Source organism: Penicillium malachiteum (genome assembly GCF_028827825.1).
Source record: "Penicillium malachiteum strain IBT 17515 chromosome Unknown utg000002l:1.0-8849297.0:1.0-8852440.0, whole genome shotgun sequence".
Classification (NCBI taxonomy): domain Eukaryota; kingdom Fungi; phylum Ascomycota; class Eurotiomycetes; order Eurotiales; family Aspergillaceae; genus Penicillium; species Penicillium malachiteum.
Window position 1 is genome coordinate 7,007,215 of NW_026643095.1, and position 18,376 is coordinate 7,025,590.

Here is an 18,376-nt window from a genome sequence, read left to right on the forward strand (position 1 = left end):
TAACTACTACATCCATGGGTGTGTACAGTCTACTGTAGAGACGCCTGCTCACGCAAAGCTATGTTGTAAACCTGGAAGCCCTTTTCATTTATGAGACTACAGAAAGCTTTCACGGCATGGTCCTCTACCCTCTTTCCAGTTTGGATCAAATCCATAGTTCCAATGTACTCCAACTCCGTTGAAAGTTACCAACGCCAAAGAAATCGAGAAACCCCGTTCCTGGGCACCTGGTAGCATCCAATCAAGGCGAGCGAAGTCGAAGACCAGGGGAACCACCGAATAAAAAACACCAACACCAAGAAGCACGGCCGAGGATAAACTTTTTGAGAAAAATTGGGCGGTTTTGCATTTCGAAGGATCTTCCGAGTTCTTTCTTTTAAGAGACAAAAAAAGGGGGTAGTTTCAAGGGTAGAGGGGGAGGGGAGGGAAAAAGAGGGATTCAGTTTGAAAGAAATGGAAGAGGCGCCATGCCATGCCACAGTACACTCATCCCCGATCCGAAAACCGACCCGATCATCATCATCAGCACGAGCAGTAAATTAACACATTTATTTCTTGGCGTTGGCCTCCTCCTCAGCCTTGAGCTTGGCGCGCTTCTCACGAATACCCTTGTGGCGGGCCTCGGAGCGAGCGTCACGCAGGCGGCGGTAGACAGACTCCTCAGACTTGACGAGGGAGTCACGCTTGACCTCGGTGATGGCGTTGGCCTCAGCAGCGTTGACGATGGGGAAGCTGGCGCTGGCACGGGTAGCGAAACCCTCGGTCTTGCCGGAGGCAAGAGCGGCCTTGACAGCGTTGACGTCCTCAGCGGAAGAGTCGAGCTTCTTGAACTGACCGCTCTTGCGGGGAAGAGGATCAGGCGGGCCTTGTAGTCCTGGAGACGGGCAACGTTGGCGACCAGGGACTCCTTAGAGTAGTTGGTACGGCGGTGATCAACGGAGATACCGACGGTGGAAGCGAGCTTCTTGGGGATACCGGCCTCCTATAAGTTGCAAAAAATTATATGTGAGCCCCTCAATTCCACGCAGTTCCGATGGAAATAGACGAAGTCGAATTTACCTTGAGTTCAGCCAGGGTGAAACCACGACCGGCACGGACACGGCGGTTGTACTTGACGGTGGGGCATCGGACAACGGGACGCAGCTTGTCGACCGGACGGGGAGCAACGGCAGCAGCCTTGGCGATACGGTTCTCACGACGACGGTGCTTACGACCGGGCTATAGGGTCGAAGAAAAATTCCATGTTAGTCGTTTTTGGTCCTGGGGTAAAAATTCTCTCGCTTTTTTCGATAGGTCCTAGGTCGATGGACGATATTCCGTAGGACGAGATTTTGGGTGGGAGAGAAAAAGATTTTTCGAAGTCGTACCTGGTCGAAGTGCACGCGAACACGCTTCTGCCAATCCTTGCGGAAGTCTAATCAAGAAATGTCAGTCGACTGAATCTAATTTGGAGAGCGACTGGTTCTTTGCAACGGGCGTTGAAAGACAATGGCGCATAGAGGCGATTCAGGGCCACTCACGGTTCTTCTGGATCTGGTTGTTGTGCTTGATCGCCTATAATCCCAAATGATAAATCCATCAGCCATCACTTCCACCACAAAATTCCAAGATACAGTCGTTCATTGACGACAATTCCATTCATTTCCAACACATAATCGCAGAGAATCGAGGGGAACGCACCATGGTGACGGATGGGGATCGAGCCGGGTGGTGGTCGTCGGAGGGTTGCTGGTCAAATCTCCCTTCAACGGCAGAAACTCTGAAGTTCCCATTTTTCGTGTGGCCCGCTTTGCCACTGACCGCCTCGCTTAGCGAGCCCTAACTAATCCTAATCAAGATCCACTGGATATCTGCCGTTGCTGAGTCAGCAGACTGGACTGCTTCTGTTCTGGGGATCTATATACTTCCACCCGACGTTCGAAGGTTCATTAGAGCACTTTAGTTACAAAATATCAGTGTGTTATTTAATGATGAGAAGAGATAAGATGAATTAACTTGCTCAAGCCATGACGGGTATGTACATAGTCGGAGGCCGTGAGAAAACGACGATTTATCCAGACCCCCCAATGTTGAGTTCTCGGTTCTTACAGTCAATACCAAATACTGGGAAACATCTGGTACTTCTTTCATATGGTTCATTGTTCCTATTCTATTGTACAGAGCTGCAGGCCGATGCATTCTGAAGCTAATTTCCCAACAGGTGCCACTGTAAAAGAGGGTCTTGATGGCTGTAACCTATCCCATTTTTAAAACGCCGTGAGTAGTCATGAGTTGAACTACTAGAGAACATTGTAACGAAAACACCCCAAGTAAAAATCAAAAATCAAAAATAAAACAGAAAATCAAATCGCTAGGTCGGAAGAGCCCGTATCGTTAAAAAGTGTCGTTCATCATTCATAATACTCCCCAAGGGAGATCGTAACAAGGGCAAGCTAAAGTGCAGAGAACAGCGCTAGTTCATGAATCATTCCCTGGGCATGACAGCATCAATAAAGATGGGAGCGAGAAACAAAATGTTCAAGTTTCAATCCCCAATCCAATCTTTGCAGTAGTCCGGGACTTCTTCATGGCCGGGCTGGACTCGCTAGAGCTGGCCTTGCGCTTGGAGGATGGCTTCTGCTCGACACCAGACTTCTTCACCTGTCCAAACAACTTGGATTGAAGCAAGGCGCTTGTTTTGGGAGGCATGTGTCGCATCTCAGAGCGATGGGCCTGCACAGTGTCGTCCTCGGAGTCCGGAGCGGACAAAGAGACTGTGCTATCACTGTCATACTGTTGCTCACGCGAACCTTGACCGGGAGTCAAGTACTGACGTTCGTGGCGGGCGGAGCGGTTGGGAGTGACAGGAACAGAGGTGTGAGATCCATAGGGGCCATGGGGCTCGTGAAGACGGTTGGTAAATTTGTCCGCAAAGAGCAAGGCTGCAAGGCCATCGGTATGCTCACCGCGACAGATAGTATGAAGTTCATTCTGCATACCAGGTGACAGGGATCCGTAGTTGTAAATCTGAGAGAAATGGCGGCGATTGTCTTCGATGCGCCTCTTCAGCATGTCGTTCTGTTCGGTTAACTCGACCGATCGAGAGGTCGCATCGTCAATGGCGCGCTTAGCTCGGCGCAGTCGTCGATCCAGAACGGCGTTGACACCCTCGAGTTCTTGGGATCGCTGGATTGCAGTGAAATAATCATTGCTTGAGAAGGACTGCTTGGGGGTGGCGAGTTCGGCGGGATGTGTGCGACGATATTCAGCGCTCTGGAGAATTTCGACCTCGCGCTTTGCAAGTTGATGTTCTACCTCGGCACGCTTGACAGCCTCATTGCTAGCGAAGGAGACTAAGCTGTTCTGCAGCTTGAAATGCAAAGCGGACATGCGAGCCTCTTGGGCAACTGCAAGGAGGTCTTTGGCGATGGTGCGCAGTTGGGCATCACTGGCCTTGTCAATATCTTCAATGGTGGGAAGATCTTCCGATGCTCCATAAGCATCACGAAGTGACTTGTCCAGGCCAGCTGGATTAGATAGAGAGGGTGTGATGGATAGGGAGCGGGAGCGGCGAAGAGGCGCACCCGGGATCTGGGTTGAAGGTGGTGGTGTCATGTCGGACGATGATGCAGGTGGTGGGGAGAAGTGCTTTGATTCTGACGAGCGGTCTTTGAACCCGGCGCTCAGGTCAGGTGAGGGTGAGAGAGTTGGGCGACGAGTTGGAGTAGCCGGGGCAAGAATCTCAGCTGGTGCTGCGAGAGGGCTTGGAGACAGGCGTCTAGACTGAAACATGACCGGGAATGACGAATTGGATTGGGCAATGATGATAAGACAGCTATGCGTCAACCGTGGGGAAAGGAATCCGCGCACTGGAATATGTTAGCTTATTGTTCTCTAAGAGCGATATCTGTGATAAGCGATTGAATCCGGGGGGCGCATACCGGAGAATGGCAAAAGCGGGGTAAGGCAAAAAGCAAACGAATAGAGGGGGTTTGAGAAATGATTCAAAGTGGTGTTTGAAGGGAGTTAGAGAATATGTGTGGAGGATAAGAGGGATGGAGGGATGGAAGTGGGCACTTTGTATGCGATCGTGGAGGAGGGGGGGCTGGGAGGCTGGGAACAGCCATTGTGGAAATGCGGCTGGGGGGTGTGCCCAGCCTCAGTCAACCATTTATAGCCATAAACCAATCATACTAGTCAGGTACAGACCCACATTCCTCGATGCGGCTAGAGTGACGATCACGGGACGCTCAGGGCAAGTAAACAGCCGTGAACATCGATGTGTAAAGGTTGGACTGGCAACCGATAAGCTAGGATCTTACTACGTAGTAGATACTATACTACATTAAAGTAGTATCTAAGATGTATTTGAAGGTACCCAAGGTATTCGATTGATGCCACTTATTGAATATTATAATGTCGATATTAAAGATATTGAATTATTTTAATGGTTTCATATATCTGAGTCATTGATTCATTCAACTGTATCTAGGGAGAGACAGACACCTTCCCAGTACCTACTTAGAGGCCAAGGTTGAATTACATCATCCATAGACCCTGAAAGAGAGCATTTGAGTGGTATATTGCGACGTGATCTACAGGTGTCAATCCCAATTACAACAAATTTCCAAGATTCAAAATGGGATCAAAAGGCCATGTTAGTATTAAGACTAGTAGATAGAGGAAACACCTATATGGCATCTGGATATAATTGACACTTCGAATTTTGTCACTAAAAATAGAGTGATTCAGTCTTTGTCTTTTTTACTCAAAAATTGTGAGTCCCCTAGATAGTGGAATTCTACCACGCGAAAAAAACACAACGCTACCTAGGTAATACCTAGTATTCACCCAGTACTTGAGTAATACTATTTGAACACTCAGAAATCTTGGGAAATATTATCAGCGCAAACTGGAATTCATCCCAATATTGCATTCCTGGAGGCTGAAATCCCACGCGATCCATATCTGATGGATACTCCTTGCTAGTCCTAGCCTCCCATATCCACCCCCAGAATTCTCTTAGCATAAGACACTGTAGATCTTTACTAGGAACTCCATCTTGCAACTTCAATTCTCCTATCCAGCTATCTGTATAATTCTTAAATTCCCCGAATATATAAAGCTTGGCCCAGTTATCAATTTAAGCCATCTTCCGGTTTGTGTAGTAAATATCACTGCAAATTGAATATAGAACGCGGAATGGTTCGCTGCCTAAGGCGGCTATCGGCGATCGCGGGTGAAATGTAAACAACTTCAACCTTAAAACAATCCCATTCGGTTGCCGTTGCCTGGGGTAAAGAACAAGCTAGGAAAGTGGGCCTGTCATTGACAGAATTTCCATTTTGATTTCCTTGACACCTCCCGGTATTCTTAATTCCAATAATAGCTACACATCCTGCAACTATTTCATCTAAAAATCCCCCCTCCCCCGCGCCATGGAAGGCCAGCCCAAGGTCAACCGTCCACCAAGTGGTATTCCACGACCAGCTTCCAGATTGCCCCTACCAACTTCCACAGCATCGAAATCTGTCCGCCCATCTCCATCCCGAGACCGATTACGAGCTGATCCTGGCCTGGACGACCGGCGTCTGCGAAGACCATCCTACGAATCCTTGCTCAAGAAGCCCACTACGCGCTATTCGCCTGCAAAGCCCCGAGCCGAAGTTCTCCCAAGCCAAGAGGAACAACCCGGTGAAGATGGAGCCAATACACCGGATGAAGCGGGTTCCATGATCGGAGATGATGAGAGTGTATCGGGCGAAATCCGGGGCCGTACACGCCCCTCCCTATCAGAGCGGACAATCGAGACTTTGGCCCATATTCCGCCATCTCCAGCCTCTGTGCAAAGGCAATCCAGTTTTTTCAATGGAGCTAGCCCAATTCGCTCGCCTTCTCGAACTCCGTCCAATGTGTCCAGTTATTCACGGTCCCCATCACGATCGTCATCTCATCAGACCAACAGCAGTGACTTGTTATCTCAACCCGTGTCTAAACTGCGACTTCCATCTCGACCTCGTATGTCTTTGGCCTCGGCTTCTGAATTGTCAACAACAGTTGTTGAGGCTCTTCAGAGCCCTTCAAAGTTGAAACAACCGTCCAAAAGGAGAAGTCTTGCAGCCTTGAGTACAGCTTCCGGAAATAGTGCGCCACCAAAGAAAAGTATCGCGCCGCCAAAAACATCGATTGTGCGCCCTACTCCAAGCACGGCTTCAAAGCCCTCGAACTCAAATATGGGCCCCCCGGAACGGCCTCTCCAAGTTCGAAAGACGCGGAAGCCCCAGACAGACTCCCCTTCATCACTGAGATCTCCATCGACTGCTTCACGATATGTATCTGCTGCGTCCTCTTTGCAGGATGACTTAACCCCAGAACAGCAAGCGGAAAGTGAATCAAGAAAGGCCTCGAAGTCATCGAGTGCTTTACGTGAAACCATCGCAAAGGCCAAGGCAGCTCGGAAGGCAGTCGCAGCAACAGAAAAACCAAATGAACATCTCCCACAGGCCAAAGTCGCTGTCCAAACTGCTGTCGAGTCATGGAGCAATATGGATGATGACGACCCATTTAATCAACTCCCTAAAGGCTCAAGTGATATGGTGCTTCGCCAACGGGTGGGAGGGGCACGTTCGTCAGGGACTTTGAACATCGCAGCGCTGTCTTTGAAAGAGATTCCTCAGGAGGTGATTACTATGTACGAATTTGATCCTGAGAGCACATCCAATTGGTTTGAGAACGTCGACCTGGTCAAATTCATCGCCGCTGATAATGAGTTGTCCGAGCTGCCCGACGCAGTTTTCCCTGATATCAATCTCGAGGATTTTGATCCGGAAAGTGATGAACGGGGTCCTCAGTTCGGCGGAATTGAAGCACTGGATCTTCATGGCAATGTTCTTCACTCTCTTCCAATTGGGCTTAGGCGACTGAACCAGCTTCGCTCTCTGAACCTATCAAACAACGCCATTGGGATGGATCAGCTCACCAGAATCGTAGAGATTACCTCTCTAGTCGATTTGAAACTAGCAAGCAACAAGCTGGAAGGTCCATTGCTTCCAGCTTTGTGCTCTCTTACAAAGTTAGAGTCGTTGGATCTACGTGGCAACGCTCTAACAGAGCTACCGAGCGAACTGGGCGAACTGAAGTCTCTTAGGGTCTTGGATGTTGGAGAGAACCAATTGTCATCTTTGCCATTTGAAGCCCTGAGCAAACTTCCCTTGATTACACTCAATGCTCCCAAAAATAATTTGAACGGCACTCTCATCCCTGCATCTGTGGACCGACTCGAGAAGTTGCAGTCTTTGAACATCGCGCACAATTCTATTGAAGTCTTTGCTGCCAACAACATGTTATCTCTACCGAGCCTTCACAGTCTATTCCTCAGTGTTAACCGTGTCACAAGCTTGCCTTGTCTGTCCTCATGGCAATCTCTCTTGCTCCTTTCCGCAGACGACAACAGAATTGCAGAGATCCCTGCTGGGTTTGTGGATCTGAAGAATTTAAAGACTGCCGATTTCACTGGAAATAACATTACACGGCTGGATGAAAAGCTTGGTTTCATGGAGAAGCTCTCGACTTTGCGGATTGCTAACAATCCACTGCGCGAGCGTAAGCTTCTCACCATGGATACAGAGGACATCAAACTAGACATGCGTAATAGATGCGAGCCCGATCCTCTAGACACAGATGATGAGGGATCTGTGGCAACCCAGTTCACTCTTGCACCAGAAACTCCAGCACTCGAAAGCGGTTGGAGAATTAAGCCTGGCGGTGTCCTCGATCGATCATACGCCGATCTCAGTGATCTAGACACACACAAGTTGGAATTGATCAACGCACAAGAGGTTCGCAATTTGTATGCACAGCATAACGAACTGCGTATTTTCCCTGTCCCAGCTCTTGCGATGTTATCTCAGACTCTCATCGAGCTTGACCTCTCACACAATGCTATGGACAGCTCTGAATACCTGGCCTCATCGCTGGAACTGCCTAAACTCCAGACACTCAACATCAGTGCCACGAGGGTAACTACATTAGAGCCTCTCTTGGCCAACCTTAAAGCACCTTCACTTACCTTCATCGATATCTCCAACAACCGTCTCACTGGAGCTCTGCCGCATATTCGACTGATTTACCCAGAGGTCAAAACAGTTCTCGCTTCTGACAATCAGCTTTCGCGATTGGAATTTGAAGCAGTGCAAGGTCTTCAAGTCCTTGACGTCAGCAACAACGATATTGACTCGCTGCCATCGAAGATTGGCTTGCTGGGCGCAGAGCGGTCACCAAAGAATTGGGGGGTCTGGCTCTGCCCTCAGACGTTTCGAGGTTGCTGGTAATCGTTTCCGTGTTCCACGGTGGCAGACTGTCGCCAAGGGGACTGATGCTGTGTTGGAATTTCTACGTGAACATATCTCCGTACACGATTTGCCTGAATGGGAGCGTGAAGATGAAATTGTTGAAGAGTATTGAAGAACCAATCTGGTATCAATACTAAAATGTCCTTCGGATGGGAGATCTCGGCAAATGCCCTGTAAATACTACTATTGTTCGTTTCTTGTTCTTGTATAGATATAATTCAAATTCCAAGGTTACCTAATTACAGTCAATATGCATCATGACATGATCCATTGAATCTCTGACTAGTACTTACTTGAAATTTCAACTTGCCAGTGAAGTTGAATACATGGATTCAAACTTGAACTTCAACCTTGGAAATTGAAGCCGTCCGAAGTTCGAGGATATACATAGTTCCGTGGCCCACCTTAACTTGCCCAGGTGAACTTCAAGTTAGTAAATGATTCCCAACTGCAGTCACTGGCAGGACGACGTATTAATGCAAATTTTGACTTCTTTTATGACGAAATTGAAATTTACAATTCGGTATCCGTTATGTAGAAACATAGAAGGAAACTTGAAGTTTTTGATAATGGTACGACCCTACAACTGATGTGCACCTCATGCACCAACGGGCGAATTCCAAGGCGGCACAACACGGCAGAACGATATACAAACATAGCAAACACCATTTGTTCATGATCTGAAGCATGCGGTCACTTCTGTCTCTTCAAGCATCCAACTTCCGCCAGAATGGGAACATCAAAAGCGCGCCCTTCGACAAAAGCGAAAAAGATTACCCCAGATGTCCCAGCGCGACACCTCCCAGAAAGGACCTTTGTTCTCGACAATGGCGCATACACAATGAAAGCGGGCTACGCCGCGGACCCCGGTCTGTCTTCCGAAGATGCACTCGCAGCTTGCACCTCTATACCGAATACTATTGTGAAAACTCGCGATAATAAAATCGTGGTTGGTGCCCAGCTCTCGACACAAGTTACAGACTGGAATGAAGCTGTGTTTCGCCGACCAGTGGAGAAGGGATACATTGTGAATTGGGAAGCAGAGAGAGAGATTTGGGAGCAGACTTTCTTCGAAGAGAAGGCTACTGCGCGAAACAAGAACCTTCGTATTCCTGCGCCAGAAGAAACGACTCTCATCCTGACCGAAGCTCCGAATGCCATGCCGATTTTGCAACGAAACGCGGATGAAATGGTAATGGAGGAATGGGGATTTGGTGGATATGCGAGATGTCTTGGTAGGGACCATGAATTTTCGACATTGATCTTATGTGTTCGATCAATACTGATAAATTGACCCTCCTAGGTCCGACCCTTAACGCTTGGAATGAAATCCACTCTTTATTCGGCGATCCCCTTACCAGCAAGCCCGACACAGATATTTTGCCCATGGACTGCCTACTTGTCGTTGACTCCGGTTACTCACATACAACGGTAACGCCTATTTTCAAGGGGCGTCCGCTGCAACGTGCGATCCGGCGCCTCGATATTGGTGGAAAACTCCTCACCAACTATCTCAAAGAAATTGTGTCAGTGCGACAGTACAACATGGTGGACGAAAGTTACATTATGAATGAGGTGAAAGAGGCTGTCTCATTTGTGAGCAACGACTTTGCGGCGGATATGGAGCGCACTTGGAAAGCCAGGGCCAAGAACCGTCTTGAAGAAGGGGTTGTTTTGGACTATGTCCTACCGGACCCAAATGCAGGGAAGAAAGGATTCACGCGGCCGCATGATCCCCTTCTTCATGCGAAGAAAAAGAAGGGTGCTGCTTCTGGTCTCAGCGCTGAGGTACTATCCGAGGATGTACTTGTTTTGGGCAATGAACGTTTTACGGTGCCGGAGCTTCTATTCAATCCTGGTGATATTGGAATGACACAAGCTGGCATACCCGACATGATCATTCAAAGCCTGTCTGTTCTTCCACCTGCCTTGCACGCCGCGTTCCTAGCCAATACTCTAGTTGTTGGTGGAAACTCTCTTATTCCAGGTTTTATGGAAAGACTGTAGGTTCCAAACCAAATATCTACCTTGGTAGGTGTCAGGACTCATACTGATCTTGAAATATTTAGGGAAACCGACCTTCGTCCCATTGCATCCGCCGACTGCGTTGTCAGGGTCTGTCGTGCTCAGGAGTATGTATACTTGGCTTATCTTCAATAGTTTATTATTGAGCTCCAGGCTAACTAATGATGAATTATAGCCCCATCTTCTCAAGCTGGTTAGGAGGATCTCGCCTTGCCAGTAATCGGGAAGAATTGAGCAAGGTTGCAATCACACGACAGGAATATCAAGAATACGGTTCCGGGTGGGCAGGTAGACGATTTGCTGGGGCAGTGTAGGATACGAGCTGAAGGACTAGATCTCAGAGCTATGTGAACATTCTGTGAGTTTGCCGGTTTGGTTTTATACGAAGGTGTTTGTGGTGCATCAGTGATACCCATGTGTTTTTAATAGTGCTTATGTCAAAAAAAGATATCAGTTGCATAACCACGGTTGACCTCAATCTCCTAAATGGGTCTTCCTAAACATTCAAACGTTAAATGTAAATAACATTAACTTTCGGAGAGTTATTTTCTGAAGAGTGTGACGCAGCCTTGACTCGCTCATGCATTGTAGTTGGATTTCCAACTTGTGCCCTGGTGGGATATTGGTGTTTCCCCTCTATAAACCACATTCACTGCCACACAAGCAATTCACTATGTGGAAACTTTGAAAATGATTACCTCATGTGAATTTGAACTACTACCACTACCTAAGGAAGCTCTGAAGGTATGCTTACCGTTCTGACATTTCTCAGTCTCTTACTCACTATCTCAGATGCATAGGAAGATGCATATGAAGACGGCGTATAAAGGTGCTATGTCCTCTCAGACATCTAACCATTCTGACCAGCACAATCTTCAACGTGAAGTTGCAACGCAAAAAGCAGCGATCCCGGCTACAGCGAATGATAAGGAAACTGCACGGAGCAGCTCAAGCTCAACTCCAGTCCGTGAGCAGTCGACCACGGCTATCGACGACCGACTGAAAGATCCACCGCCAGCGCGAGAGACCTTCCTTGCCTCTCTCTGTAGAGCTATAGGCCGGAGCCACCTAACGCAGTGGCTTCATGATTCGAATACAGTACCTGCGGAAGTTTGCGATACATCGACAGTCAACCTTTCAAAAAAAGAGAACCGAGCGACGCCATCTTCATCGAAGCAAGATAAGTCCACCGCCAAAGCCGAATCTCCACAAAACGCAGCTCTGAGCCATTGTCATGGCAAAGAGAATCATAAGGTGCAAGTCAAGCATCGTTATTCACTCAGAGAACGTCTGAAGGGGGTCTGGAAAACTACTTTACCTAACACAGAGTTAGTATTGCTCCTATATGCCTCATATCGAGCACTTAAACTTCAAGCTCTATTTGCTAATATACAGCAGAAAATGCGTTAGTTGTGACAGGGATGTCCAGGTCACCAGAATGATCACTGGGCCCTGTAAGCATAAGTACTGCCCAAAGTGTATATCCAAAATGACCAGTCTTGCCATGAAAGACAAGACCCTATTCCCAGTTCAATGCTGCGGTCAAGAATTTCCACCGAAGCAAGTTGCATCAACACTTGGAACCCGAGAAAGAAGACAATATCTTTCACATAGAGAAGAGCACGGAATTCCACCTAGTGATCGCATGTACTGCCCGAAAACAAGTTGTGCTCGATTTATTCACCCACGACACTTGAGTAACTCCAAGGAGTCTAAGGAACTGAAATGTCCTTTTTGTCGGGTTCAGATCTGCTTGAAATGTCGGGACCTAGCCCATGAGGCTCGTTCGTGTACCGTTGATAAGAATCTGAATGATGTCCTTCTTTTTGCGCGGCGGAAACATTGGCAGCGATGTTATAGCTGTCATGCTTTGATTGAGAAGGTCGGTGGCTGCACCCATATGAGATGTGTTTGCAAAGCACAATTTTGGTACGTTACTACATTTTCTTTTTACATTAGTATATGAATATGTGAGCTTCCCGCTCTTGGATGATGCTTACGCTAAACTAGTTATGTCTGCGGTGATCCATATCCTTGCACCTGTCGAGGAACTGAAGTGGCGTACGATGGTATACAGCTGGAATATGGTGACCTTGATGTCAACACGGTGGTTGCTGCGATGGAGCATGCGGAGAGAGATGATGATTAGTGAAATTGACACAAGAGCAGACTCGGATGACATGTCATTACATAGCGTCATCAATGCATCGTCATTCTGGGTGTCTATGCGTTGAGATATGCTAAAATGGTCAGGCCAAGTGATAAAGTGTTTGAATAGACTGGATTCAGTATTTCTACAGACTTCACCCAAAGTCAGTGTTCAGCCTTCGGAATTTGTGATCATAGATGGATGGTATTTGATTAGTATTTTGAGATAACTTAACAACTTGCAACTTGAATGAAAATGGAAAATATTCGTCAAATGTCTAGAGTGCTAGCATACAAAGGTATCTTTCAATGCAGACGGAAGAAACCCGTGTCAATATTATAGATGAAGGCAGTGGACTCAATAATCGTAGAAGCCCTTCCCAGATTTCTTTCCCAACCAACCAGCATCTACCATCCGACGCAGAAGGCCAGCAGGCCTGTACTTGCTATCTCCAGACTCTTGATGAAGGACGTTCATAATCGCTAGACAGGTGTCCAGACCAATGAAATCAGCCAGTGTCAGTGGGCCCATGGGAACATTGGTACCCGTCTTCATGATATTGTCAATATCATTACGACCACCAACACCTGTCTCCAAACAGATAATAGCCTCATTGATGTAAGGCATGAGGATACGATTGGCCAGGAAGCCAGGAGAATCCGCAGAAACCGACGCTACCTTGCCCATGCGCTCCACAAATGCGATGGCAGTTTCCATGGTTTCCTGAGAGGTCTGCAAGCCTCGGATAATCTCAACTCCTTTCTGAATGGGGACTGGGTTCATAAAGTGGGTAGAAATGACCCGCGATGGGGCCTGCAGGTCTGTCGGATCGGTGGTTGTGGCAGCCGCGATCTTGGTGATAGAGATTGAGGAAGTGTTAGTTGCCAGAATAGCATGCTTGGGAGCAATCTGGGCGAGTTGAGAGAAAATGGACTGTTTCAGGTCTGGATTTTCGGGGACAGCCTCAATAACAAAATCAACCGAGGATAGATCGTCGAGCTTCAAACTCGTGGTAAGAAGCCCACGGGCCGCATCGGCGGCTTCTCGGGTAATACGCTGCTTTGAGACATCTTTCTCAAGAAGCTTGTCTGGGAATTGGAATTTTGTAAGCAATTCATCGCAGGATTGTATGTGGTGATAATTGAACCATTTATTCGAGCTTGATCTGCGAGGGAGACTCCATACCAGCAAACTTGAGACCCTTATCCAAGGAGGCTTGAGAGCTATCAACCAGAGTTACAGGGACCTGGGCCTTCTGTGCAGCCACAAGAGCAATTCCTAGGCCCTAAAATCTGTGATTAGAGATTGAAACATCAGGAGTTGCCAGAAGTCACCACAAAACTCACCATCTGACCGGCACCGATTACACCCAACGACTTGACCTCGGCTGCCTTTGTAGCAGCCGTGGAGCTAAAGTTGCGGGCCGCTCTAGGGCCATTGTGACAGAATGAACGAAGAGAAGTAGCAAACATGACGAAGATGAGATAAACCAATAAATTTTAGAAGAAAAAAACAAAGGAATAAGGAAATAAGGAAAGATGTCTGCGAGGGGAGGAAAGTATACATTCACGTGCCGACGTCATCGGTTATCTTCGGCATTTTCTCGCTGGTCAAGGCGGTGAATATTTTACATTATTTTACGGCAATATCTCTATCGCCGAGGCGGAGAGCGCGGAGAACGCGTTCTTTACGACGCGTTTCCCTTTTGAGTTACATTTATTGAAGACGCCGAATCCTTGGAAGTCAACTCATTATGGAGCAGGAGCCGATAGCTCTGGGCCATGATGTCCAAGTGGTTGATCCAGATGTCCGTGGTTACGTGTACAGTCTGGTAACTGCTGTAAGTGTGCTCCTCTGACCCTGTCCTCTATACGCGTACTAATACAATGTGTTCCTAGTTGGGAGGTTTTAATGGCGAAGATGCAGATCGCTATGTCTTGGGTGATGATGCCCTGGCCTGCCTTCGAGACATTAAGCGATGGTTGAAATTGTACGACGAAAAGAACAATCGAATGGATGTGGCTCGGTGTCTGGGAGAAGCCAATTTGGTGAATGGCGACCTATTTCCCATTCTGTCAGTTTGGTGGACCAATGGACAAAAGAACAAGCATATGACACGAATCGCGTTGGCATGCTGTATGTGATACTTGATTTGTGGGATCTTTCAGAAGGAGCAGAGGTAACTAATTGTATATCTAGTGGAACTTCTCGTGCCATTGACCTGGCCTGTTGAGTTTCATAGCCAGATGACCGTCAATCACCACCGCCACACACCCTACATCCAGCAAGCACAAGTCCAATACAAACGAGGAGCTCTCAAACATGGAAGCTCTGACCTTCTCCGCGCTATCATCCGCATCGCTCTTCCTAGCATGGCTATGCCCCGATCCGAACGCGAATCTCGAGACGAAGGCATTTTGAAGCTCATGTTGTACTTTATGCGAAATATTGCAATTATATCACCTAATGCACGTCTTGCAGCCGATGGCGAGGAGGAGGAGACTTCGAGATCGGCTACAATTGATGCATTCCAACAACAGGATGCATTTGCGCTTATCCTGACCATGTGCTCCAATGTTGGAGATGACTTCAACTTGCAAGATGTGATATTATTGGAGATCCTTTTCCACCTGGTGAAAGGTGTGAATGTTGAGAAGCTGTTCATGGATGAGGATCAACGGAAGGTCAAGCGCTCAGATGAACTGGGTGACCTCCTGAAGAAGGAGAACCAGGTACGCAGAGAGTATGCCAGAAATGCTCCTACCCGACATGGACGATTCGGAACCATGATCTGGGTCAAGCGTGACGACGCCAAGGTGTCGACAGTTTCTGGACAGGACGTTTTACGCGACGATCAAACCACTTTACAGAAGATGGATCAAAGTAAGAAGTGGACCAAGCCTCGACCACGCCGCAAGCAGGATGATGTTGTTCAGAATAACAACTTCAACATGCCTGCTTATCTTTCCTCCTCAGCGTCCAAGAACCTCCGCACCTTTGTAGAGGAATTTTTGGATTCTGGATTCAACCCTCTTTTCACTCATGTTCGCAAAGCGATCGAGCGTGAGGCAGAACGGATTCTGGAGATCAATGTCCGCCAGTATTTCTATACCGTTGCTTGGTTCTTAGAAGCTGAGCGCACGCGACGAACTCGACAGATGAAGCAGCATATGGAAGATGGGAAGAAAGCCAAGGACCTGGAGCCAGATAGTTACGGTCTAGTAGCCGGCGTTCTGAACCAGGAGACGTTCATATCTTTGAACCGTTCTATGCAGAACAGCCTAGATAACAAGGAGTGGGAGGATCTGACTGCACAAATGCGCTGCTTTACACAGATTCTGCTGACGGTCCAAGAGATGGCGGCCTCGAAAATCGACGAGGACCAGGAAATTGCGGAAAATATCCAAAACCGTATCTTCTACGAGGAAACCACCCACGACCGAGTTCTTGCTATCGTGCGAGGCTACAAGGACCAGGGTCTTGGCTATCTCGATGCTGCTACCGAGCTCTTCCATGTCTTCCTCCGTATGCTCGAACGATATTCCAAAGAAAATGCCGACATGCAGATCAGATCCCGGCGTAGGGCCAAGCGCAATAAGAAGAAGGCCACCGAGGCTAGCGGGCAAGATGATGGCGACAACGAGGAGGCACAAAACTCAGAGGATGAGGACATGGTCGATGCCACGCAGACTGTGAAGGAGCGAGGATTCGATTTCAAACGCTTTGCCGCCAAGTTCTGTAACCAGAAATGTGTGGATACGTTCGTGGCATTTACCGAATTCTACCGCGAATTGAGCTCGGAGCAACTGAAGCGAGCTCATCGCTACTTCTATCGGATTGCGTTCAAGCAAGAGATGACTGTCTTGTTGTTCCGCCTGGACATTATTAACCTATTCCATCGGATGGTCAAGGGACCCGGTGGCATAGACTCAAGCAAGTCAGTCTTTAAAGAATGGGAGGAGCTGGTCCGCCAGCTTATTCGTCGACTTGTGAAGAGGATTGACCAGCGTCCTGCCCTGATCACGGAGTTGCTGTTTAGCAAAATGAGCTCCACCGTTTATTATCTGGAATACGGACATGAAAGGCAGACTATGTCCACCGCTAAGCGTGCCCCAGCCGAGTTAGAAATTATTTCCACAGACGCCAGTACGCCTGCATCCAAGCAAAGTATCGTGGCCGGTGCACTGGCTCTTGATGGGCGAGCAGATCTCGGCAAATGGGTCGTGGATGTTCTCAGCTCGGCAGCCTCCGAGAGAGAGTCTTGGGACGCACAATATGAGGCGCGCCTTGCAGAGGACCCCGATACCGAACGCACAGCCTACCCTATGATTTGTATGTTTCACCTCTTACCTTTATCCCATCATCTATATTCTTGCATCAATACTAATCTATCTATTCTATAGATGTGAATGCACAGGACGAGTTTTGCCAAAATGCCATGTTCGCCAATGCTAAGCTTCGACTACTCATGGGGCTGGTTGGATTTGAGCGACTCGGAGTGGAAGACGTTCCTGGTGCCTCCTGGGTGATCACACCGACATTGAAAGCCAGTGATTTACGAGAAACCATTTCAAATCTTAATCACACCCTTGTCAACCCGATTCCGGAGGGTAGCGACGAAGACCCTCGCACCCTGCTGCGACGTAAAGACATTGGCAGCGGCCGGAATAGCGGAGTACACGAGGCCCTTGATGTCAACTTTGGTTCAGAGTCTGAAGGAGAAGAAACGGTTCCTGATGGGATCATGTTCCCTCTCAACCCTCGGTCAAAGTCCAGTGCACTGGATGAACTAAAGAAGAAACGAAAGAAGAAGACCAGAGCTACTTCTGAAGGAGAACGAGAGCCTCTGGATGATGAAATACTAGAGGCTCACCGACAGGCTCGTCTTGCGAATGCGCTGGCCCGTCAACAAAAGATCAAGAGTGAATTGTTTATCCATCCTAGTGATGAAGAGAGCGACGAAGAGGCAGACAGAGAATTCTTCCGCTTAGAAGAGGAGCGACGAAAGGCTCAAGCAGAGAACATCAAGACTGCTATGCTGACTGGAATTGTGGCCAAGTCCACAGCAAAGGGCAAGAAAAAGGCGAGTGTGCGGAAGCGCAAGAGTGATGAAGGGATCTCTGCTGCCGGTAAATCGAAGAGACGACGACGTGAGTCTGGCTCTGCTGAGAGTGATGCCGACAGTGACAGTGATGGTGATGTTGTCATGATGGATATGGATGCCGCATCGCCTCAATCCCAACAGGCAGTCTCCACCAGCCATGGGGCGCAGGATAACGAGGACACTCCCCTCACGTCCGCGGAGGATGATATGGATTTTGATGAAGACTTTGCATTTGGCGGGAATCGCCAGACGAAGCCATCAGCACCTGCCGATGATTCAGACGGAGAAGAGGATACTCCGATTGCTTCCTCTCGTCGCATGCGGGGAGGATTTGTGATTGAGAGTGACTCAGAGTAAACTTGGAGCTGATGACATGTTTCTGATGACCTGATGAGGCGTTTGACATTATTTCAATGGGTGGAATTGTAAAAATAAGAGTGATACCAATTCAATGAACAAAATATTTGATTTCTATATTATCATGCACTTCATTTCCTAAGTCCATCTAACAGCGCTGCCAGTGGTTGAGACGACCTAGAAAGTATGACTCGGATGACTGTATAATAGTCTGGATACGGTCCGTGCACAGGAATACGACGAATGTCCATCTCCCCTCTTAGTCCTTGAAGTAACTTGAAGGGATATTTATATCTGATCTCATCTGAAAATGAATTCTCAAGAGAGCATGAAGGTGCTAACAGCATCTTGCCATTGTCGTAAAGTGCAATTCACCATTTCTATACCAGCGGATGCTCTCCCATTGAATGT

At 48.0% G+C, this 18,376-nt stretch overlaps 7 protein-coding genes across 7 annotated transcripts; 4 read left to right on the forward strand and 3 right to left on the reverse strand.

The window, feature by feature from the left end:
* Positions 1-548: 548 nt before the first annotated feature.
* Positions 549-1,683, reverse strand: N7483_005591 (60S ribosomal protein eL13; the record flags this gene model as incomplete). Its single annotated transcript, XM_057089028.1, has 6 exons — positions 549-785; positions 836-982; positions 1,060-1,218; positions 1,368-1,414; positions 1,521-1,554; positions 1,681-1,683. 6 exons carry the CDS (start codon positions 1,681-1,683, stop codon positions 549-551), a joined length of 627 nt encoding a protein of 208 aa, XP_056948857.1.
* Positions 1,684-2,517: 834 nt separating this feature from the next.
* Positions 2,518-3,771, reverse strand: N7483_005592 (uncharacterized protein; the record flags this gene model as incomplete). Its single annotated transcript, XM_057089029.1, has 1 exon — positions 2,518-3,771. The coding sequence occupies one exon, from the start codon at positions 3,769-3,771 to the stop codon at positions 2,518-2,520; it is 1,254 nt and encodes a 417-aa protein (XP_056948858.1).
* A 1,646-nt stretch (positions 3,772-5,417) lies between these two features.
* On the forward strand, positions 5,418-8,309 carry N7483_005593 (uncharacterized protein; the record flags this gene model as incomplete). The annotated part of the gene is made up of 1 exon (XM_057089030.1): positions 5,418-8,309. One exon carries the CDS (start codon positions 5,418-5,420, stop codon positions 8,307-8,309), a length of 2,892 nt encoding a protein of 963 aa, XP_056948859.1.
* Positions 8,310-9,060: 751 nt separating this feature from the next.
* On the forward strand, positions 9,061-10,669 carry arp6 (actin family protein; the record flags this gene model as incomplete). The annotated part of the gene is made up of 4 exons (XM_057089031.1): positions 9,061-9,565; positions 9,634-10,333; positions 10,400-10,462; positions 10,531-10,669. 4 exons carry the CDS (start codon positions 9,061-9,063, stop codon positions 10,667-10,669), a joined length of 1,407 nt encoding a protein of 468 aa, XP_056948860.1.
* A 490-nt stretch (positions 10,670-11,159) lies between these two features.
* Positions 11,160-11,765, forward strand: N7483_005595 (uncharacterized protein; the record flags this gene model as incomplete). Its single annotated transcript, XM_057089032.1, has 1 exon — positions 11,160-11,765. The coding sequence occupies one exon, from the start codon at positions 11,160-11,162 to the stop codon at positions 11,763-11,765; it is 606 nt and encodes a 201-aa protein (XP_056948861.1).
* Positions 11,766-12,861: 1,096 nt separating this feature from the next.
* On the reverse strand, positions 12,862-13,976 carry N7483_005596 (3-hydroxyacyl-CoA dehydrogenase family protein; the record flags this gene model as incomplete). Its single annotated transcript, XM_057089033.1, has 3 exons — positions 12,862-13,592; positions 13,690-13,789; positions 13,851-13,976. The coding sequence occupies 3 exons, from the start codon at positions 13,974-13,976 to the stop codon at positions 12,862-12,864; spliced, it is 957 nt and encodes a 318-aa protein (XP_056948862.1).
* A 281-nt stretch (positions 13,977-14,257) lies between these two features.
* Positions 14,258-17,965, forward strand: tof1 (putative DNA repair protein (Tof1); the record flags this gene model as incomplete). Its single annotated transcript, XM_057089034.1, has 4 exons — positions 14,258-14,344; positions 14,403-14,640; positions 14,704-16,836; positions 16,908-17,965. 4 exons carry the CDS (start codon positions 14,258-14,260, stop codon positions 17,963-17,965), a joined length of 3,516 nt encoding a protein of 1,171 aa, XP_056948863.1.
* Positions 17,966-18,376: the final 411 nt, after the last annotated feature.